The sequence below is a fragment of the Pan troglodytes genome, chromosome 3, assembly GCF_028858775.2.
Source record: "Pan troglodytes isolate AG18354 chromosome 3, NHGRI_mPanTro3-v2.0_pri, whole genome shotgun sequence".
NCBI lineage: Eukaryota > Metazoa > Chordata > Mammalia > Primates > Hominidae > Pan > Pan troglodytes.
In genome coordinates, this window is record NC_072401.2 from 57,556,666 (window position 1) to 57,580,318 (window position 23,653).

General features: G+C 39.4%; 1 protein-coding gene and 1 long non-coding RNA gene across 5 annotated transcripts in view; one reads left to right on the plus strand and one right to left on the minus strand.

Moving 5' to 3' along the window:
• Nucleotides 1-9,099: 9,099 nt before the first annotated feature.
• ADAMTS3 (ADAM metallopeptidase with thrombospondin type 1 motif 3) overlaps nucleotides 9,100-23,653 on the plus strand; it is a 299,485-nt gene continuing 284,931 nt past the window's right edge. The window contains exons 1-2 of one of the 4 annotated variants that reach the window (XM_063809577.1): nucleotides 9,100-9,250; nucleotides 11,508-11,535. In XM_063809577.1, the coding sequence (XP_063665647.1) occupies nucleotides 11,523-11,535 (13 nt within the window). In that variant the 5' untranslated portion in view covers nucleotides 9,100-9,250; nucleotides 11,508-11,522. Of the gene's footprint in view, nucleotides 9,251-10,125; nucleotides 10,216-10,507; nucleotides 11,042-11,507; nucleotides 11,536-23,653 lie in introns of those variants that run through there. The other 3 variants (XM_517240.7, XM_016951603.4, XM_063809575.1) reach the window with 3 other exon arrangements.
• On the minus strand, nucleotides 9,981-10,538 carry LOC134809885 (uncharacterized). Its single transcript, XR_010156575.1, has 2 exons — nucleotides 10,449-10,538; nucleotides 9,981-10,204 (listed from the first exon to the last, which is right to left on the minus strand). It is a non-coding gene; the product is annotated as an uncharacterized LOC134809885 (long non-coding RNA).

Here is a 23,653-nt window from a genome sequence, read left to right on the forward strand (position 1 = left end):
TGGGGAACACAAGTTCCCGGGTTTCAGCTTCCCCAGGTCTAGCAGCAGCCTTTGCCCTCCAAGACCCTGCTCTCTCCATTGCCCTTGGCCTTGCAGGCCTTAGGGGAACCCAGATGTTAACATCTCTGTCTCCGTCTCTTTCATCTATCAAAGTCACCTACTTCCCTACCCTTAAGCTTCTGGGAAACAAAAGCAAGCAGGACAAGCTGTACATGGGGCATTTCTGTCTGTTATTTCCTTGAAGCAAGAGAACACAGAACTTGTGTGGGGGAGGTGAGGGATGGAGAAGGACAGTTAAAAAAAGAATATAGAGAGAACAAGACACAAAATAAATATTTGCTGCTTCATAGTTTGTCAACATCTGTTATAGAATGCTCTCTTGATAAAACTTATCTCTATCTGCATATTAATAATAACACCATCTAGTCTCATGGAAGATGAAAAAACATCATTTTCTAGTGTGATCAAAGGGATTAATGGGACATTTATATACCTAGGAACAGGATTTATATAATGAATGTAAGAAAACAACAAGCAAGAAATATGAGATTCTACGTAGTTTTGAAACATATGCTATAATATTAGCATTAATTAAGACTTAGTCTGACTTATATCAACCAAATACTTTTATAATTAATCTAAGTCTCACAAACTGCAGTGCCTAGGAGTATCTTATGGTTATCTTTTTTTCGAGACAGGGTCTTGCTGTGTCACCCGGACTGGAGTACAGTGGTGTCCATAGCCACATGCCACTATGTCGGGCTAATTTTTGTTTTGTGTGTGTGTGTGTGTGTGTGTGTGTGTGTGTGTGTGTGTGTAGAGACAAGGTCTTACTTTGTTGCCAAGGTGGGTGTGGAATTCCTGGGCTCAAGGCATCTGCCCGCTATGGCCTCTCAAAGTGCTGGGACTACAGGTGTGAGCCTCTGCGCGCGGCCGGTTATTCCTTCAATAATAGCATCAACCAAATGGTCCTTCAACCTTCTTTTCTTTAACGGATAACCTCAGTCAGTTCCTTAAATCTGTTTTTGTTTGTTTGTTTGTTTGTTTTTTGAGACGTAGTCTTGCTCTGTCGCCGAGGCTGGAGTGCAATGGCGCGATTTCCACTCACTGCAACCTCCGCCTCCCGGGTTCAAGTGATTCCCCTGCCTCAGCCTTCCAAACAGCTGGGATTACAGGCATGTGCCACCACGCCCGGCTAATTTTTGTATTTTTAGTGGAGATGGGATTTCACCATGTTCACCAGGCTCTCAAACTCCTGACCTCAAGTGATCTACTCACCTCAGTCTCCCAAAGTGTTGGGATTACAGGCGTGAGCCACAGTGCCCGGCCTAGTTCCTTGAATCTTAATACTTATTTTGGGTAAACTACTAACGGACAGCAAATTGTGGACAAATTTCTATCCTCAGTGCAGGCTTATTGCATGAGCAGTTCAGAAATGCAGCACCTCAAAAGGAAATGTCTGTCATGCGTTCCTGTGGGCACCAGACATTCCTGGAGGAATTGTAGATCAGGGACTGTGATCTATTTTTTTAAATTAATAATTGACTTTTCTTAAACTGGTTTTATCTAATGTGCTCACCATGTAAGAAAGCACATGGTTCAATGACTTTTTAGTAAAAACACATTTAATTTCCGAATCAATGCCACAGAGATGCTTTTGTGGACTTATTTCTACTCAGTTCTGAATTATATGTTAACTGTGTATAATAGATGTTTAGTAAGGAATAGGGAACAAAATTAGATGTTATTCTAAATAGCTCATGCTTTATTTTAATGTCACGTGGTTTCTATTTTCTGTAATTATCTATGAATAACATGTCCTATGGCCTTGCAATTCAAAATGTTTTCTGTGGACCAGCAATATGAGCATCACCTGAGAACTTGTTAGAAATGCCCCACCCCAGACCTGCTGAATCAGAATCTGCATTTATTAGGATAAAAATGGTAGAAAAGTTTGAGTAACACTGCGTAAGTTTACAGTTTAGACTGACTTATCTGGGAAGCTTTTGAAAAATATAGATGCCAAATTTTCACAGTGGATCTGTTGAATCAGAATAGCTCAGAGTTGCGTATAACACGTGCATTTAAAGAAACCTCCATGGGTCAACTTCTTATGTGCATATAAAACATAAGAAAACTACATAGTAAGTGGTGACATATATTTTCAGGATGATTTGTCACAAACTAACATTTAGTTAAAATGCCATAAGTCTTTTTGAGTGATCAAGGCAACAGATTTGAGGATTAACTCAACTTTATAGACTTGTATCACTTCCTGATGCTGTTAATAATTTCTGTTATTAATTATACAATAATATAAAGAATATTGATGATGTTTTTCTCAAATGCATGAAAAGCATTAAAATGTCACCAGACTATTTTCTTTTGTGTTACATTATGTTGATAGCAAAAGTTCAATCTGAAAAGTTTACGTTTCTTCTATATGGCATAGGACTGCTGAACAGTTTTATAATCTGACATTTGAACTGTCCGCACTAAGCACTTACCATTTACAGTTTGCCAGAATAGTGGTAGCTCCTATTTTCTTGCTTTCTTTAGTGTGACATAACATAATAAAGACCCTACACATAAATCTCAGTGTCTTTTTTCCTTAACATAAGTAACCTTTTGTAATAATACCAACAAAATAAGAGTAGTAACAATTTCTAGCTTGATTACATCTGTTATAATCTGGATGAGAATCTATTAAAATAAAAACTCAAAAACTTTCAGGTCAGAGTTCAGTGTTTTGTTTTGTTTTGTTTTTTCTTCCTGACAAGCTAGATTCTAAGATTGTGTGTTGGGAGATACAGTCTAGCACTGATTGTTAGTTTCATAACTAATTTTTCATTTGTTTGTTGAGTTATTTTTTTCTTCCCACTTTCTCTTTGCTGTTTTTAGTCTGGAAAGAGTTAATTGCTACCTTAAGGAATACATGTAATATTCTGAGAATTAAATAACTGATCTTATTTAAAAGCTGTGTTTATGAAATAAAATTGGGGGTGAATTTCAGTAACTCAATGGGATGGGAACATTTGTTTTTCCCTTAAAACAAAACATAATCCAAACCAAAAACTTTTATAAACATTTTATGAAAACTTTGCCAGCCATTGGATAAATAAAAGAGGGCTCATGAAACTAATAATAAAATATAAAGTCTTTCTGTTAGTTTTAATATACCACAATGATGCTCAAATCTTACATAGTAGAACTGTGATTTACTTCACAATCATTGGTTTGAATGCCCAAAGACTCTTTTTTTTTTTTTTTTTTTTTTTTTTGAGACGAAGTCTCGCTCTGTCTCCCAGCCTGGAGTGCAGTGGCGCCATCTCTGCTCACTGCAAGCTCCGCCTCCCGGGTTCACGCCGTTCTCCTGCCTCAGCCTCCCAAGTAGCTGGGACTACAGGCGCCCGCCACCACGTCCGGCTAATTTTTTGTATTTTTAGTAGAGATGGGGTTTCACTGTGTTAGCCAGGATGGTCTCAACTTCCTGACCTAGTGATCCACCCACCTCGGCCTCCCAAAGTGCTGGGATTACAGGCGTGAGCCACTGCACCTGGCCGATATGTGACTGTTTTCTCTCCCTTCAGACAGCATGGAAAGAATTTAGATTTTATCCTAATCTCAAAGACATTTAGGACATTTAATTACAGACTTTGCTTTGTTAACTAGTTTTGTTGAAAACTCTTATTAATAAGTGGAGGGATTCTCTCAAATGTAATTTCAGTACAGCTTTTACCCCACATAAACTCACTTCATCTTGTTTTGACTCCAGTGTAAATTCAGAACACTTGACTATTTTCCTGACTTGTATAACCTACACTTTCCTATAGGAGAATCCTATTTATGAGCTGTAACTGCTAGTTTGCTAAAAATTTTTCCCTCTCAATAAAGTCTATTGAGTCCAGTTGGAAATTATGAATCGTACTTTTATTTTTTTTTAAATGGTAGTTGATTCACAGTCTTGAGTACTGTGATGTACCACACAAATGTTTTGCAGGATTGACAACTATAGAAAACAACTCACAATTTTGCAGTTACCAATGTGGTGGCCCTTTAAAATACAAGTGTTGGTATAATTAGTATGAGTCAGATAGCTATTTAATTAAGTTTATCAAATATTTGTTGAATGGCCTGCTGTGTGAAAAGTACTATGCCACATCTCTCATTTTGAACCCCCAACTCTCCAAGGGAATACACTGATTAATTTAATGGACTTAAATACTCATTTTATCCAGCATTCCACTAGATTAGAATTCCTTGAGATGTCAAGAGAAAATCATTGCCTGAATGCAAAGTAACCTGACAATGATTCTAAATGCTTTGCTACTAATAAAATAGTTAAAACTATTAAGTTATGCTATTATAAGAAACATTTGAAAGAATTTCAAATTTTAATTGCTCCCTTGTTTCTGTTTTAACCCTGGCCCCAGGAAGACTCTAATCTTCCATTACCATTCAGAGTTTCCAAGCCAAAAATATCTTAAAGGCTTGAAGAAACAGAGAAAGACTATAAAAACAAAAGATGGTAGGCAGCAATATCTGTTTCTGTTAGTTGAGTATGAACAGCTAAATATTTAATTGTGAAACCAAACTTTATCAAGGAAAGAAAGAGGTTATTTATGGTGCTAATGATAGTTAAGGGTGTAATGAATAATCCCAAGTGGAGAAAAAGGAGAAAGATCAAGGAACATGAGGAATGATTTTCCCTCAAGACTTTGTCCCATTGTGGAATTATTCTTCCAAAATCAAGTGATTAAATAAGAAATCCTGAACACCCAACTTTGTTCTTGCAAGATAATGGTTTTCCTCTGAAGGAAATGACTATAGGAAGAACACTGCCTCAACCAGTAGCCAAAGCATGAACTAGATGACCTAATAAGGCCTTTCCATCTCTGATTTCTTGATACTTGTGTTTAGAAATTTTCCTGTTGTTTAACTTTTTTTTTTTTGGAGACAGATTCTCACTCTGTTGCCCAGGCTGGAGTGCAGTGGCATGATCTCGGCTCGCTGCAACTGCCGCCTCCTGGGTTCAAGCAATTCTCCTGCCTCAGCCTCCCGAGTAACTGGGATTATAGGCATGCACTACCACGCCTGGCTATTTTGTATTTTTAGTAGAGATGGGGTTTCACCATGTTGGCCAGGCTGGTCTCTAACTACTGGCCTCAAGAGATCCACCCGCCTCGGCCTTCCAAAGTGCTGGGATTATAGGCGTGAGCCACTGCGCCTGGCCCCTGTTGTTTAATTTTTAAAAATCTTTCTATGGAACTTCTGAAAATTTCTGTGAAAAAGACCCAAGTTGGAAATAGCTTATTCACTGACAGTAGAGAAACAATGACAACAACTCCCTACTCATTTCTCTCAAGTAATAATAAGTAGAAGTAAATATTCACTTTAGGTAGAGACAGTAAATATTCACATCTTCATTCATTTAATAATTATTCTTTTAGTGCCTATTATGTGCCAGGCTGTATTCTATGAGTATGAAAGTTTGACATCCTGACTCTTTACCAACCTAATGCCTCGGTTAAAAAAAATAGGCATAATGTATACACAATTATGCCTTGTATATACACAATATGCCTTGTGTATACACAAGTATACACAATGTATACTTGATTCTCTGACCTGTGAATGAAAGAATTCAATATTATATAAAATGGGAGGGTGCTGTGTGAGAGAAAGAGTGAGACTGAGGGTGACTTTTGCTCTCAATGAGCAACAAAATAATTCTCTACATGCTGCTATCAACTCTATTTTCTCATTTTGCATGTCCTGTAGCTGTGCTCTATGAGGATATAGGGTGTGGGAATGGAAAAAAGGGACAGTAGGCCCAGCTTTCACTGTCCTATAGTGGTAGGTCCCATGTACCTACTCTAATATTCCTCTGTGATAGTTCTAGGTGTCAAGAATCCCAAGACCAGGAATAAAGCTCATCAGTAGGCAGGAATAAAAGGATACAATTTTGCCTGGAGATGTTCAAGTTGCAGTAATTAAAGTACTATGCAACTTTTGTGTGATGGAAATTGTGTGAGATATTGGTGGTAGAAAGTAAACAAAACAAAGATCAAGACCCTTAAGGAACTTGTAATTTAGAGAAGGAGGTGGATATAAATCTAGCCACTTATGATGCAATAAAGTTTTATACTTATACTTCGAACAAAGTTGACCGCAGAATTCCCAAATTTATTTGACCATGGGAAGAAATTAAAAATTGTAAATGTAAAAACTGTAATGTATCTAATAAATATTGACAGAAGGTTGTTAGTTATATTAAAAGTATGGGAAAGGTAAACAACTAAAAGGAACCCCCCCAAAAAAATAAACCTAATAAATGAATTTATAATTATTTGCTGCAAGAAATGACAAAAATTTTATTCATTGGTTTAATATGCAATAAATATTGGGTATCAAAATGTTGTCAAATTATGACATTGACCAGTCAGCCTCCAACAGAAAAACCCCCACAACTCTCTACTTACTTAATTGCTGCCAATATGAGGATGCACAGGTTAAAATGTTGATATGTCAACCAATTTCATGAAACTTGTTTTAAAGGAGATGATTTTCAATTAGGGAGACTAAATATATATGGCTACTTTTGAAATTATATGCTTAAAACATATTTTGAAAGAAAACATACTACAAGCATTAGTGTAATACTTTTGTGGAGTACCTATTAGCACCTCCTGTAATATAATGCTCTTTGCCATGGGGACAGGAAGAGGAAGGGTGCTATGGACTGAGAAATCACTATGGGCAAGAATGTGAACTTGAGGGTGTGTGGAAAACAACACTGTAGCCTGAGCCAAAGAAACATGGAGGAAGGGAAGGGATTTGACATAAGGCAGGCTGGTAGGGGTCAGTTTTTGAAAGGAACTCAAATGACTCTGTCTCTGACTCCTAACATCCTCTCTGGCAAAATTAAAAGTCAATCACGTTTTAGCTATTTACATTTTCCTATTTTCTTTAGACCTTGCCATATTTTATTACCAATGAGCCATCTGTACATATGCCATCAGTTTTATTCAAAAAATTACACTGAAGCCTTTACATATTCTAGACAATGTGCTAGAGTTTACATGTAAGATCATGTTAATTTTCATGAAGAGTTTGCAAAAGTAGTACTATGAAACAGATATTAGAGTTGAGAAAACTGAAGCTGAATCCTCATGAGAATCCAACCTATCTAACTTGAAGTTCATTGTGCTTTAATAGTTGGGCTTTGTAATGTCATTTACCCATGTGTGTTCCACAGAGGATAAAGCATGAGAAAAAAGGATTCTATGGTCATGTAAGTAAGGAGACCAAATTGCACTACATCTCCCCCTTGAAGACTCACAATTTTTTTTTTTTTTTTTTTTTTTTTAGACGGAGTCTCGCTTTATTGCCCAGGCTGCAGGGCAGTGACACAATCTCGTCTCACTGCAACCTCCGCCTCCTGGGGTCAAGCGATTCTTCTGCCTCAGCCTCTGGAGTAGCTGGGACTACAAATGTGTTTGTTTAAATAGGTACCCTGAAGTCTGAAATAAGGAGAGCCATTTTGTTTCATTTATCTAAGTATTTCATGAGCTCAACTGGCTGTCTGAGAATTTTCCTTTTCCTGGTAAAACATTTAATATTCCAGGGAATACTTTGGGAAACTCTGCCTTAGAATATATTGGGAGAACCCTATTAATTAGAACTCATTTAGAATAAAAAAAAACCCTATTGCATGCTCTTAAACTGATCTTTGTCAAAGTGAGAGTCATGACTTACTGGGTTGTGAAATCAATTGAGTCCTCATCTGCAATTGGGGTTGCGGGGAAAGAATGGCAAGAAAAATATCAGGGTTGTTGCATGCAGTACAGGTAAGTACTGAATCATGAAATTTTTACTGGGTCGCTATGCAATATGCATTTCTCTCTGTGGTGATGGCCAAAAATGTCTGAAGCTGCTGCTTTCCTGAAAGTCACATGAATTGCTTGCTATGCCAGGAGTTAGGTGATAACTAATGTCTGAATGTTGTAAAATTAACACAAAAGGGCCTACTGTAATACCATGGTTAAATACATTATTTGTTATTACCTAAAATCAGATGATTTTAGATCTCGAATATCTCATAGATGAGAAACCAAAATAGAGGTTTATTCTGACTTGTCAAGGTAAGACAGCTGTTAGCTGGGTCTGGAACCTAGATCTCCTAATGTGTATCTCTAGTGTTCTTTTATTTGTCAGTGTAAATTGACAGATTTTTCATTTATGGAATGCTTAGGGTTACTTCTTTTTAATGAATAGGAAAACTCGGTGTAAAATGTAGCAAATCACTCCTGGATAGCTAGTTAATGACAGGTTACAAAAATGCTACAGGCTTTAATTGAAGGAAAAAAGTAATTTAGAGATACTTGAGTGCTGGGGTCTAATTCTAATTCCAATTAATAACTAATTGACCTAATATCCTGTTTTACTAGGTGGGGCCATTTAGTTACCTAGTTTCTCATTTGTATATGTAAATGTCCTCGATATATGATTTTGAGAAGACTTAGCAGATAAAACATCAGTGAACACCAAATCTTTCCATGCTTAAGTTAAGGCACAACCATCATGTTACCTCTCCAGGAATAAACAATGAATCGAAGTTATAGGAAACCCTCCAAACTCACATTGCTTTTAAAAAAGAACAAGAACTATGACTTATCTTGCATCTCATAACAAGATAAACACTAGCTCGTTTTATTGTGGGCAGGCCTCTTCAAGACTGTCCAGTTGAAGTCTTGAAGTTCGTATCTAAATTTGTGTCTACTCACTCCTGGCTTGTGGACCGGTCAGTGCAGGTTGGAGCTATTTCCTTTTCCTCCTGTCTACTTTCTGGAAAGCACCCACAGGTGTCTACGCCTGGGAGGTGGGCCTGGGCTAGGATTCCAGCAAACTCTCAGGTTGGTGTCATTTCCCCCCAGGAAGCGCCAGGCCACAGCGGGCAGAAATCATTTGATAACTTAATCTGGGTGTGAGGAAGAGTCGCTGAGGCCTGTGTACTCTAATGATAAACGGAAGCATCCGGGTGAGTCAAGGAAAGGACGTGGTATCTTTTAAAACTAATATAAACGAATAAAGCCTAAACAAGAGCTTACAAAGAAGGACACCCCCTGCCAAAACGTGGGAGGTGACTGGTGCCTGGAAGGGAGATCACCGCGTGGTTAAGATCCGGAGGTTCCAGGGCTTCTCTTCGGGGAGAATTCTCTGGCTGGGAGAACAGTGGAGGTTGGAGGAGGTGAATTTCCTACAGCCCAGGACCAGCCCTCGGACCCTCCCCCTTCCTATAATTAACTCAACGCGCGTCCCGCCAGTCGGGACCGGTGGCGCCCCTGGACCCTCCCCTCCTCTCGCCCTAGGCGGAGAAGGAGAGGCTCCAGGGTGGGAGGTCGAGCCCGGGCCACACCAGCCCCCGAGCGGTCTCCAATCCTGACACGGTGCGGGGGGCGCGGGTTCGGGCCCCGCATGACGTGGGCGCCACGGCGGGAGGGGCAGTCCGGGGAGCTCCGGCCGCCTTATTAGCGCCCCGCGGGTCGCCAGCAGCCAGCAGACTGCTGCGCTGCGAGCAACAGGAGCCGGCGAGCGGCCCACTCCTCCCACCTCCTCCGCCTGCCTTCTCCTCCTCCCCTTCGCTCCTCCCGCCCCCACCTCTGCGTGTGCGGCGGAGTCGCCCTCTCCCTGCCTCTTTCTCCCGCTCCCGCTCGCTCGTCTCTCTCGCTAATACTTCCCCCTGCTGTGCTCCGGGGAACCCAAGCATTCTCCGCGCTAACCTTAGGGACCAATGGTGCTCGAAAAGCCTCGAAAAAGCTGCTTTGGGCAGAGATAGTTGGAAAGCCCCTCGTCCCTTCCCCCTCTCCCAGGCTTAGCCTGTGCCCGCTTGCAGCACCTTCTCGCTCCTGCACACTCTGTTTGGGAGGACGGGGTGAGAAGGTGAAGTGGAAAAAACTGCAGAGCAGGGGGGGCCAGTCTCAGAGCTCAAATTTCATTTTCATTGAAGCAAAGCACAGAAGATCATTTTTTTCTATTTCGCATTTTTTCCCTTTTCCTTTTTTTCTTAAAGAAACTTATTTTGGGGGGGGGGTTTGCTCTGGGCATTTGCTTTGCCCAGTAGTTGGAAAGTGAACTCGACTCGTGATGGTTCTCCTGTCACTTTGGTTGATAGCAGCCGCTCTGGTAGAGGTTAGGACTTCAGCTGATGGACAAGTAAGTGGAAAATAATAACAATAAAAAAAACTCAAACCCAACCTTTTCCCGAAAAGTTCCTCCCCTCTCTACCCTCCTCTCTTTCCTCCTTCTCCTCCCACCCTTCCCTGTTATCTTTTGCGTTCAGAAACGGTGTTTTGAGGGCTGGGCGCAGCGTGCGGGCTTTTGGGGGTAGAGGGTTGAGTTGCACGGGAGGTTACGACTCCCACTCCGGGAGCCCAGTCTTGTCACACCTAGGGCTTCACCAGTCTGCGACATTCGTAACAATTCCTAGTGACAAACCGCAGCCAGTTCCCATCCTCGCCGGGCCATCTGGGCTTCCCCTTTCTGGAGGGCGGTCTGGGCGCTTGAATGAAGTTCTGGACGCTGGGTCCGGGATCCCAGCGCTCTGGCTGCTGCCGCCAGAGTCGGGTTCCTGGAGCTTTCTCTCCTCCGAACTGACTCACGGTTTTTTCGGGCAGCCGGAGGCGGGGGTTTCAGGAAGTCCTTGGGCCGGACAGGGAGAGATCCAGTAGACACGTGTCCTGGGAGTACCACGGGCCGGGCTAGGATTTGACAGTTGGGGAGGGGGGCTGGAGACGTTTCCTGCCCTCCGTTTTCCTGGGCAGAGGCTGCAGGCGCCGGCCGCCTTCTCCCCTCCCCCTCTGCACAACTCCTCCTCTTTTTAAAGCTAAGTTGAGTGCAGCTCTGTTTCTTTTCGGCCCTGCCCCCAACCCTTTGGAGGCTCAAGGTGAAGCCCGATGCTCTCAGAAGAGTCCTTGAGAAGGCTCCGCCGGGGGAGCTGTTTGTAGTAAATCATATCAGCACTGGGCCGATGGGACTTTGGGTACAGAATTTCTCTGTTAGTTTTTGTAGCTTCTCCGGTCGGCCTGGTCTGATCGACCATAGGGTAAAAAGTAGAGAATTGTCTAGTTGATTCCTGACCTTAAATCTGATTAATCAGGCCCCCTGTTAGGTGTATTTTGGCCTGTTAAATTCATACTTTCTTTTCTAATCCAGACCCAGTACGAGTTTTCAGAAGAGAGCATTGAGAGTCTGTATGTATTTTTGCTGGCTTCATAAGTGTTAAATTAAAATGAAAAGGGGCAAACAACTCCCTTCCCCAAATTGTTATGGAATTGGCTCATGGAACCTTCTACAAACCAAGGTGCAGGCTTTAGGCACCAGTCCCAGTCTCTAGCATCTCCTGATTAGTTAGCTCTTGGAAACCATTAATGGTAGAAATAAAACTCACAAGGTGATAAGATGAAACCCAGTAACTTTCTTTTTCTTGCTTTCCCCCTCCTTTCCAGGCTGGTAATGAAGAAATGGTGCAAATAGGTAAGCTTTGTTCTCAGATGTCACTCTTATCTTAAGTTGAAAGTAAGGGAATGAAGTGAGCTAAGCAAAATATTGTTTCTGAAATGTTTCCCGCTGGTGGTTAAAAAAAATAATCTGTAGTCCGGAAGCATTTCTGTTCTTCTCTTCCTCTTTCTGGAGGAAGGTCCCACTTTCCTGGGGCTAAATTATAGTGAGGTAAAAATTCTCCTGCAGTTGGACATTACAAGCATCAGTTTATTACTGTCTTTGTACAAGCCACTGATATGTACTTGGAAGATGATGGAGGGGCTGTAAGATGATATGGAGATGAATGAAATAAAATCATCAATTTCTGTAGCATTTAGGAGGAGCACATTTGAGTACAACAGAAGGCAAGAATGCTACATAGAAGAGAACAATGAAGTACAGAGCATGGAAATTTTTCTCTTACAATCTTTCCTGCTTTGGGTAAATCCTCTGATGACTTCTGTTATTCAATCTGCTTTAAAATAATTATCTCCTAATGTGAAAGATACTGTTAGGCCTTTTGCTAATATCTAAAATCCCAGTACTCTTCTGATGGTGTGGAGATTCTTACTCCCATTTTATGGGTGAGGAGACTGAGATTCAGAGAGTGTAAGTGACTTGCAACAGGTCACTCAGAAGTCCATGGTCTTTCTTGAAGCTGTTTAGAGTAATGTATTTGTTGTGAATGCGGAGGCTGAAAGTCATCTGGCAAGAAGCCAGGCTACATTCAAAGTCTTTTCATACACATTTTACTTGGATTACTTTAAAAGATAATTTTTCTTTTTGGCAGAGTATTAGTCTCTGTCAATTCTGTATTTGTCAGGTGATATTGTAAAGCTGTCTTTTAGAAGAAAAGTTTTTATTACTGCTGCTGCAAACATAGTTACAAGTCATTGGCCGTTTATTAAATGCCAGGCACAGTGTTGATTGTTTCATGTATTATGTCAACTGATTCCCACAGCCACACTGTGAGGTGGGGATACTATTGTGCCTATGTTAGAGATGAGGAAAATGAAGCTTGAGAGGTTGCATAGCTACCTGTTATAGTACACAGTGGAGATTCACACTTGTTAACTAAGAAACCCAAGAGCTAAGCCCAGAGGTGTGTATATGTAGCCTGTAATATATGAGCATATATCAAAATGCTCCTTCCTACTCAGTGCTTAGCATTGTTGGATGTATTTCCCAAGCTTAGACCTCGATGGCAAGAGGAGAACAGTGGGGAGGAAAGGCACTGAGAACTGCCCTAAAAGTACAGTGTTTATGATCAGATACTTGTCATTCGTAGTTGATAACATTCAGCCATCAATCCTTATCTTTTTAAAGAATTTTTTTTAACCAACTCTTAAGTAGGGAGAAGAAAGTTGTCTTATTTTTAATTACTTAAATATTTGATTACTTACACGTCCCAACTTTTCAATATGCAAATTTAAAAGATGTCTTAAGATCACCCATTCCACCAAAAAATTTCATAAAATATATAGCTTTGATTAGAATTTTAAGATAGAATTAGGATGCTCTCATATAAGAGGCCCTGGATTGAACCGAAGTTTGGTTCAGTTGTTTTGCTAATGTAAATTACTATGGTAGCCCTTTTAAAGGGAAGAAAATAGTACAGGTGCCCTTAAATTTGGCAGAGGAGAGATAAGTCAGTATGAAAGAGAGGAGGCGGAGCCCTCTTAGGGTGTAGTGCTGAAGATTTACTTGTTCCCGTATTCATCTGTTTTATGGGATTTCTCTCTTTTATTATTACCATTCTTATTTATCGTTTTCAAGTTGAATGAAGAGAAGAACAGATTGAATAAAATAGATTTTGGCCCACAGGTCTTGTGATAGCAAAAGTATAACTATCATTTCACTTTGGTTTATGTATCATATGTAAGAAAATCTTATGTACAGTAGTTAGTTTTGCTCCCCTGTTCCCATGTGTAAAGGCACTGCTACACTGCTAACCTGGAGATTTGGTGAAATGCACTCCTGAACACGTTATTTATTTTTTTTCTATTAACTGATTTAGAAGTAGTTTTATATAACTACCTGGGGACGTGTTATTTGATCAGAAATACATTAGGAAAGACAAATAATGTTTGTAGATTTTATTTATTTATTTTTCAACAAATTGGCTAGAAAATAAATTTCATGGCCCTGAATAATTTCTAAATAATTTAATGTTTCAGGAAGGGTTAAATATAAATGAGTAATAAACCACAAGTTGTTAAGAAACTAAATTTTAAAAATACTTTCTACTGAAGTGTAGTATAGATGTAGGAGGGTGCATATAAGTGTACTTTGCTGATTTTTCACAAAGTGAATGCTCCTGTGCAGTCAGCAGTCAGCAGCTGGATCAATAAGTTGAACATTACTGGAATCCCTGTACGTCCCTCATGCCAACTGCCAAGCATTCTCCCGTTATGAAAGGTGACTGCTCTCCTGACTTCTAACAGGATAAATTGATTGTGTCAGTTTTTCATGCTCTTTATAACTAGAGTCACAGGATATGTACTTCTTAGTATTTAACTTAGAAGGTCAATTTTCAAAAATATATCTTATATGCTTCAACCCTCTAGACTAGGAAGGCTTTTATTTAGGTAAAGAGAAGGCAGTTTGTGATGGGGACAGGTTAGAATATGTATAGCTATGTCACCAATATAGTGTCTCATGCAGGATATTGCCTCCTTCCTTCTCTCTTCAGCCAGTGGAATAATACCTTCTTGGTATGTGGGAAAGTAGGATTCACCCTAGAAAAAATGGGTAAATAGGTTTTGAACCCTGACCTAGTTGTGTGCCTCTTTGTCAACCAGATAGGAACTGCCTCTCTAACCACCTACCTATACCCATACATACATATATATCTGTGTGTTTGAGTGTGTTTCTGTATATATGTGTAAGTATGTTTCATTAGATCATTGACATACTTCTAGGGCGTATCAGGGAGCACTGTCATTTCTGACTCAGAGTATTGCCTTGGTAGGATGCCTGAGTTAATTGTGGGAAACTGGTGTGGCTGGTCCAATTGGGTAAGGAGGCTTGCTCAATGACACATGTGGCTTAGGAAATAATCATAGTTCTGTAGACATTGGAAAATCTGAAAAAGAATTCTCTGAGTCCTTTTGTTTCATAAGCCACCACTGAGATTGCTTGAGTATCATTTGAGGAAAAAGCATTGTGATCCTTTTTTAAGCTGTCTTCCCTTTCCCGACCCCAGTTGGAATTGGGGCATATCTTCCATCTCCTGATTCCCCTTGGAATTGGGGCATCTGTCCTATTTCTGTTCCCCAGTTGCAAATTCCATTACATCCCAATCTTAAAAAAATAAAGTTGCTAATCTTATTCTCTCAGATATCTAGTTTACTAAGAGATAATTTTTCACCATTTTCAGGTTTCAGTTTGTAAGGTTTAGTGTGAGTCACTTACCTAGTTATTGACCAGTAAACATTGTCACTAGATTAACCCTCATGAGAGCAAAGACTTTGTTTTGATGCCAGTTGTATCTCTAGTACATAAAACAGTGCTTGGTAGCTTGTGGGTCCTCAAATATTGGTTATTCAATGAATAGATCTAGCAAGCAGGATATTATTATATTAAGGTTTATCTATGTTCTGAATTTCCTTGAATGCTCTTGTTTTGTGCCTTTCTCCAGGCTGAATTGGTCCCTAAGAAAATGAAGATGGTGACAATGGCTATACAATTAATTATTCAATGTTATCAAGGCCTCTTGGGACTCTTCTTCCACCCCACAAAGCACAGGGACCTAGGCCTATCATTTTTTGTATGCTTTTCTGTTTGTACTCAATAAGTATTTGGTAAATTGAATTGAATTCTATGTGCAGTTTTGGAATGCCAACTAATTTTTTGTTTTTTTAACTACAGCCTACTTGGGATCATTTGCCCTATTGCTGGCATCAGGAAAGATAAGCTAAGCTAAGATTAAAATCTGTCAATCCAATTTGCCAGCAGCAGTACTAGAAAGTGTGGTGAAGGAGGTTTAGGGGGATCCTTTGTAAAATTTAGAATTTTAGCTACTCAAGCCATTATTCTTTCTTGTAACTAAAGGTAATGGAGTTGGCTTTACTGATTTATCTTTTGTCCCTCCATTGAGCATGATTATGGTGAATGTTAACTGCTTCAAGATTCTTAGGTGAAAATTTTATTAAGTGCAGCATGCTATGTATCACCATTATCACAACTTAGTGTTGGTGTTTAGCCATGCTTTCACTGCTTTTCCTTGTCATTGTACCAAATAATTATAATATTGCTCAGAAATGTTAAAAAACCCTCAAGGTCGCCTCTGCTTCCAGGATGATGATCTTAAAACATTCTTTACTTTGAGTAGCCAACCCAGATTATCTTGGAAATCCATTAGGGACCATTCCAAATTGCCTGGCAAAATCATGAGTAATTTTGATATGAAGAGTTGGGTTATTGTGCTTGGAAAGGATATATTGACAATGATGACTTCAATGGAACTTTAATGCTTCTTTAAAAAGGATTGCTATTATCAGAATTTTGAGAATCTTCTCTTTAGTGTTCCTGTAGTAGAGATCAAATTTTATTCCTAAACTATACTACTTCTATTATTATAAGTTGTTGAATTTTTTCTTTTTAATTAGTCAGTGTTTTCCCAGATTGTTGATGTCTTACAAGTGCCCACTGTAATTATATTCTTTAATTTTTCTGGATTCTTAAGATTTTTGAAAATCATTCCAGTTCCCAAACTGCTGTTATAATTTAGCGTGTTCTTATTCAGACTTCTTTCAATACACACACTGTATTTTTTGTATAACTGTTTTTGTTTTGTTTAATGTTTTAGTACAATTTTTCAACATAATTACAAACTCCTTCTGAACTTCATTTTAATCTCATCATACTAATAAACTCTAATTTGTATAATCATTTTCCTAACAGTATTTATTTTCCCATGGTAATGAATGTTGCCACACAGTGTTGTGTATGTATGTGTCATTGCCTGCATTTCAAGTGACTACTTTAGGAGAGAGCCCCACAAGTTGGTTACTGAGTAAAAACAAATTCACATGATACATTTTGACAAATGGCTTTTGAACAAGTCTGTATGATCTGAACTCCTACTAGCAACTTAGGAAAGTATTGATTTTTAAAATTTCACTTTAGAATTATTTCTTTCTTCTTTTTGATATTTGAATATAATTTTTAAATATTTGGTTATGCAATCTGAAAGATGCAGCGAATTCATAATTTTTCTAACTCTCAAGTACCCAATAAATATGAATAATCATATTATACAAATGTTTTTGTAATTTTATTAGTACTACTAGAAGACTCATCTGCCTCATACAGTGCAATCTGAGAGTTGTATATTCCTGAAAATGGACAGTGAAGCATGGGAAGTTTCCTAGCATAGCAACCTCTGTTCCCACATGTAATTTATACCTCCTGATTTTCCAAAGAAGTTTACATGACTTTGCTGACTAACTGTAAATCCCTAGGAGAAATTTTGTGGTAAAATGTCAGTCTCTTGTTTATGAAAATGATTGCCACAAATTCAGCCTGATGAATCTTCATGGAATTTAGAACAAATTGTGAGCAGCATGAAAAGGTATATCTTGCTCTTGAAGTGATTGATAAAACAAAAATAGTTATTAGGAAACTTGTAGCAAGTAAAACAGGATTAAATATATGATTCCTCAGATACTGTGGTCTTAGTAAATCACATTTCCAACAATTTTTCTTAATATTTAGTAAGTATATTTTTATTTAGATATGCAAACAAAAAGAATGATTGATGGCATTATTCATGAGTTCCAGTTCTCTTTCCTTTACGTGTAAGAACCTCTCTCTTTTACATGTAAAGTTCATTTTTTTCTTTCTTTTTTTTTTGAGACAGGGTCTCGCTCTGTAACAGAAGCTGGAGTGCAGTGATGCAGTCATGGCTCACTGCAGCCTTGATCTCCCCAGCTCAGGCGATCCTCCTGCCTCAGCCTCCCGAGTAGCTGGGACTACACTGGCCCCATTTCCTTTTTCTTTTCTTTCTTTTTGAGACAGAGTCTCACTCTGTTGCTCAGGCTGGAGTGCAGTGGCACAATCTCAGCTCCCTGCAACCTCTGCCTTCTGGGTTCAAGCAATTCTCTGCCTCAGCCTCCCGAGTAGCTGGGACTACAGGTGCATACTACAACGCCGGCTAATTTTTGTATTTTTGGTAGAGACGAGTTTCACCATCTTGGCCAGCTGGTCCTGAACTCCTGACCTTGTGATCCACCCGCCTCAGCTTCCCAAAGTGCTAGGATTACAGTGTTAGCCACCGTGCCTGGCCCTGGCCCCATTTCTTAATCTAAAATCTAAATCTATATATCCAGGAGAGGACCTGTTAATACTCGTATTTCCTCTATCAAGTGGTCAGGAGCACAGACACTGTTGACTGAGTAGTTTAAAATCCTAACTCCACCGCTTTCTAGCTGGTAACCTTAACATCTCAAAGTGTTACTTTCTTGTGTGTAACATATGCATAATACTACATTTTAGAAAAAAATTTAATTTTAATTTTAAGTTCCAGGGTACACGTGCAGGACATGCAGTTTTGTTACATAGGTAAACGTGTGTCATGGTGGTTTGCTGCACCTATCAACCTATCACCTAGGTATTAAGCTCAGCACGTATTAGCTATTTTTCCTAGTGCTCTCTTCTCCTCCACCCCACCCCTCAATGGGCCCCAGCGTGTGTTGCTCCCCACCCTGTGTCCATGTGTTCTCATTGTTCAGCTCCCACTTATGAGTGAGAACATGTTGTGCTTGGTTTTCTGTTCCTGAGTTAGTTTGCTGAGGATAATGGCTTCCAGCTCCATCCATGTTCCTGCAAAGGACATGATCTTGTTCGTTTTTATGGCTGCATAGTATTCCATGGTGTATATATATCACATTTTCTTTATCCAGTCTATCACTGATTGGCGTTTGGGTTGATTCCATGTCTTTGCTATTGTGAATAGTGCTGCAATGAACATTTTTGCTGTGTAGAAACTCTTTAGTTTAATTAGATCCCATTTGTCAATTTTCGCTTTTGTTGAAATTGCTTTCAGTGATTTTGTTATGAAATCTTTGTCTGTGCCTATGTCCTGAATGATATTGCCTAGATTTTTCTTTTAGGGTTTTTATAGGTTTTTTTTTTTTTATAGTTTTGGGTTTTACATTTAAGTCTTTAATCCATCTTGAGTTAATTTTTAAATAAGGTGTAAGGAAGGGGTCCAGTTTCAATTTTCTGCATATGACTAGCCAGTTCTCCCAATACCACTTATTAAATAGGGAATCCTTCCTCTATTGCTTGTTTTTGTCAGGTTTAAGGCTGTAGATGTGCAGTGTTATTTCTGAGTTCTCTGTTCTGTTCCACTGGCCTGTGTGTATGTTTTTGTGTCAGTACCAGGCTGTTTGGGTTATTGTAGCCTTGTAGTATAGTTTGAAGTCAGGTAGTTTGATGCCTCCAGCTTTGTTCTTTTTGTTTAGGACTGTCTTGGCTATATGAGCTCTTTTTTGGTTCCATATGAATTTTAAAATAGTTTTTTTAAAATTCTGTGAATAATGTCAATGGTAGTTAAATGGGAATAGCATTGAATCCATAAATTACTTTGCCATAGTCTTGTGAAAATACTACTATTTACTTCATAGCATTCATAAAATGCTGCTACGCTATAAACAAGATAGAATCATAACTATTGTTATTAGTGTGTCTTTGACTTGTGCTGTTTCTTTTTCTTTTTTTAAAAAAACTTTTACTCAAAGAGAGGTACTTCATTCTAATCCCTACATTTTAGGTAGGTCTGCCTATCACCATGAATTTCCAGGAACTTTAATTTCCTGTGCCATGGACTTGTAAACTGTCCGGCCAGTCAGCTCACCATGTGACAGCTCTTTGAGAGTTTTGTTTTCATGTATTATCTTCATGTTTGTATCTCAGTGTAGTATTGTTTAATTAATTGTAATATAGCAGTAGAGAGAGGGAGTTGAGAAAGGAATGGTGCAAAACCAGTTATTCCATATGGATTCCATGCCAACTATATTTTATGTTTACCAGATACAATTCTTTTACTTCTTACACCTTATTTTGTTGGAATTCCCTTCATTCCAGTTTGCTAACAGAAGTCATGTAGAAGTCATGACTCCTTTGGATGCGAGTGACAGGAACCTAGTTCACACAGGTTAAGGAAAACAAAATTGATGAGGTTTCAAAGTCAGGTATAGTTGGATCTAGAGTTCAAATGATACTGTCATGGACTCTCTCTCTCTCTCTTATTCCCTTTTTCTCTTTTTCCTTGTATCTTTCTCATTTGTCCTCTGTATTGGTTTTATTTCTCTTTCAGAGTAGGATTGGTTCACCTCCCCCTACACCTCCCCCTACACCTCCCACAAGTTGTGGCAAAGACTGTTGCTGTCATCTCCAGGCTGTCATTCTACCTTTCACTCCAGAAGACAGATGCCTCTTTTTTGACAGTTCCAGTACATTTCCTGGTAGAGATTTTATTGGCTACTTGATTTAGTCATAAGCTTGAATCATTCACTGTGGTCAGGGGATGCAGTACTTTGATTCACCTGGATTGGGGCATTTTACCTCTGATTTATAAGGAGTGTGACTGGAGTATGACATGGTTAACCTGAAGGGAAATCGGTGTGCAGTTAAAGAAAAAGGAGGGATGCATGCTGAAGAGTCACACATCATACAGTAATACCTCAAATGCAATAGCTTTCCAGCACATTGGATGGGAGATAGTGGCTGTGGCAGGCAGAATAATGGCGCGCCAAAGATGACTGTGCCTGGATCCTTGGAACCTGCGAGTATGTTATGTTACATGCCAAAGGGGGATTAAGTTTGCAGATGGAATTGAGGTTGACAATCAAATGACCTTAAAATAGAGAGATTATCCTGGATTATCAGGGTAGGAGTCTTTATAAATGGAAGAGGGAGGTGAAAGAGAGAGAACCAGAGAGGTGGTAGCAGGAAGACTTAGTCCCCTGTTGCTGGTTCTGAGGATGGAGGAAGGGGGACCATAAGCCAGGCGATGCCGGTGGCCTCCAAAAGCTGGAAAAAGCAGGGAAACAGATTCTCTCTTTTTTTTGAGACGGAGTCTCGCTCTGTCGCCCAGGCTGGAGTGCAGTGGCGCGATCTCGGCTCACTGCAAGCTCCGCCTCCCAGGTTCACGCCATTCTCCTGCCTCAGCCTCCCGAGTAGCTGGGACTACAGGCGCCCGCTACCACGCCCGGCTAATTTTTTGTATTTTTAGTAGAGACGGGGTTTCACTGTGTTAGCCAGGATGGTCTCGATCTCCTGACCTCGTGATCCGCCCGCCTCGGCCTCCCAAAGTGCTGGGATTACAGGCGTGAGCCACCGCGCCCGGTCCAGATTCTCTCTTACAGCTTCCAAAAGGAATGCAGCCCTGCTGATGACTTGATTTTAGCTCAGTGACCTAGTAGACTGTCCCAGTTTCTCCTACTTTTTGACAAAAGTATGAGCCAGGCTATTTTAGATTTGGAAAATGTAATTATCGCAAGTAAAGTTTCAGTGAAAACCTTTAACAGTGCTGTCCACATTTCTTGTTTATTTTATTTTCCCCAGGCTTTGCTCTTGGAGGCAAATGTTAATTTTTATAGCTTCAAATTCTATACTCAATATTAATCTTTCAAAGTTCTATCTAGCAAAAATTATAAGAGGTGTGAGAAATATTAATTTTTAGAGTGCCTAACATAGCTCTCGAGTCTGTAAGATTCTTAATGATGCTAAATAAGCAGAAGTACTTATTTAAAAACTGAGATTGGAATATTAAAATTTTGGCATTTGGGCTTCACTTAAAAACAAAATCTTTTTTACTTATTTTGTTATTGATTATTTGGTCATTTTAAGATGTAGCAAATAAAATGCTTAGATATTTTTCTTCAAAGCATGCTTTTTCTTTTTTTGAAATATCTTCTCTTACCTGATTTCATGTTCTAGTACACTAAAGAATGTGTTGTTCTTTCCTAAATGGCTTTTTTGAACATAAATATTGTGCAATTGCAACAAATATTTATTAATAAGCCAGATTTTTAAAAACTAGAAGAATTTAAGTACACAACTATTCATTCTTTCTTAATAATGAATAAAAAAGCCATGACCTTTATTTTTCAAATAGCTTCATAAAAATATTATACTATGAAAATAGATTTGCAATTAAAATAAAAGACACACCAAAGAGGGTGTCAGACTTGTGGTGATAAGAGCCTAGAGGATTTGAAGTGAGGAAAAAAGAATTTGACTGTGTTCAGAATTTCAGCATGTGTCACAATTAATTTTTAATTGCTTTTGAGGGAAGATGTGTCCCCTTCCCCTTAAGTGTTTACAGCTTTGCTGAGCCCTTTGGCATTTGGCGTCCTCCTTAATGTCCATTCTTCGCCCTGCTTGCATCTTTCCTGGAGCAGCTGGCTCCCATCATTTCTGATGAAAGTCATTCTCTTACTCTTGGCTCAGGATTTGGAAATGTTGTTGTTGGAGCTGCTTCTTTAGATGATCTTGAAAATGCTTATTCGATTTCATTCTTGAGGCCAGATTATTGCATACTGAGAATTTATACCTGATAAAAGAAATTGCCTGTGTGAACTGCCACTTCATCGTAGTTAACCAGCCAATTCTTGGGAGAGAATTCCAGTCTTTTAGATTGGGTAATGGGGCATGGATTGTTACAGCCAGATTGGATTTTAGGCCCTCTGTTGATGTGGAATTTAAGGTCCTTCTAACTGTATCACATCAGGCTGGGTGGGATTATAGGGTAGAGAGGCCTGAAGGGGTACTGGGACTTGGAAGAAATCTGAAACTGGCTTTCTTTTTCTATAGCTCTAGTTAGAGGTGATGATAACAGCTCACTTTTCATTTATTAAAGTGTTATTAGATGGACCAAGTCCTTTGTATACTTCACCTCATTTGGTCCCCATTATTATTTTTATTTTTACAGATAACCTCTGCGAGCCTTAATTTTCAGAATTTGCTTGTAAGATGCCAAAGCGTGCATCAGTCAGGAACTAGAATTCAAATGCAATGCTTTCTGACTCCAGACCTTTAGTGCTCAACCATCATACCCAAATCTCTTCCTTGCTTGGAGCCATATGCATCAATCACAAGTATTTCAATATTCTATGTGCCTGGGGTAGCTTTGGTATTGATTAGACCCTTAAAAATTTGTGTGACATATAAGAGATTTATACTGAAGTCGCTCAAAGTCATTGCAATGTTGACAGTACTACTGAAGACTTGTTCTTTTACAGTTCTATAGTGTGGTCTTTGCAATGTATTGGGGACATCTAGTATCCCCTAGGGGATATTTGTGTCTCATTCTGCTACATACTTAGAAGGAAACCAAGATATCTGTTTCAAGTTGTAGCATATCTGGCTGAACATGTAAAGGAGTTAAGATGATCCTAGAGCATGGGCCACTGTGTCTGTCATATGTCATACAGTGCACCTTACCAGCCCCAGCACAGAGCAATCTCCCAAGAAGCTCCACTTCCAGACAGAGCCATTGGTTAGACTTCCCTCCCTCTCCTTCCTTCCTTCCTTCCTGTAATGTACACTAAGGCTATGTATTAGTCTGTTCTCACACTGCTCTTAGGTTGGTGCAAAAGTAATTGCCGGTTTTGCCATTGATGTAAAGAATTACCTGAGACTGAGTAATTTTTGAAGAAAAGAGGTTTAATTGAATCACAGTTCCATAGGCTATACAGGAGGCATGACAGGGGGGACCTCAGGAAACTTACAATCATGGTGGAAGGGTGAAGGGGAAGCAAGCACATCTTCATGTGGCAGCAGGAGAGAGGGAGCTAAGGGGAAAGTACTACACACCTTTAAACAACCATATCTCATGAGAACTCTTTCACTATCACGAGAACACCAAAGGGGAGGTCCACCCCCATGATTCAATCACCCCCACCAGGCTCCTCCTCTAACACGTGGAGATTACAATTTGACATGAGATTTCAGTGGGGACACAGATCCAAACATACCAAGCCATTTAAACATAGTTAAGACATTATACTTCTGCCCCAAAGATCTTATAGTTTCTGAAAGGATGAAACATAAGCATATAACTCTTCTTCCACAGAGATTTTTAAAAAACTTTTGTACAGAC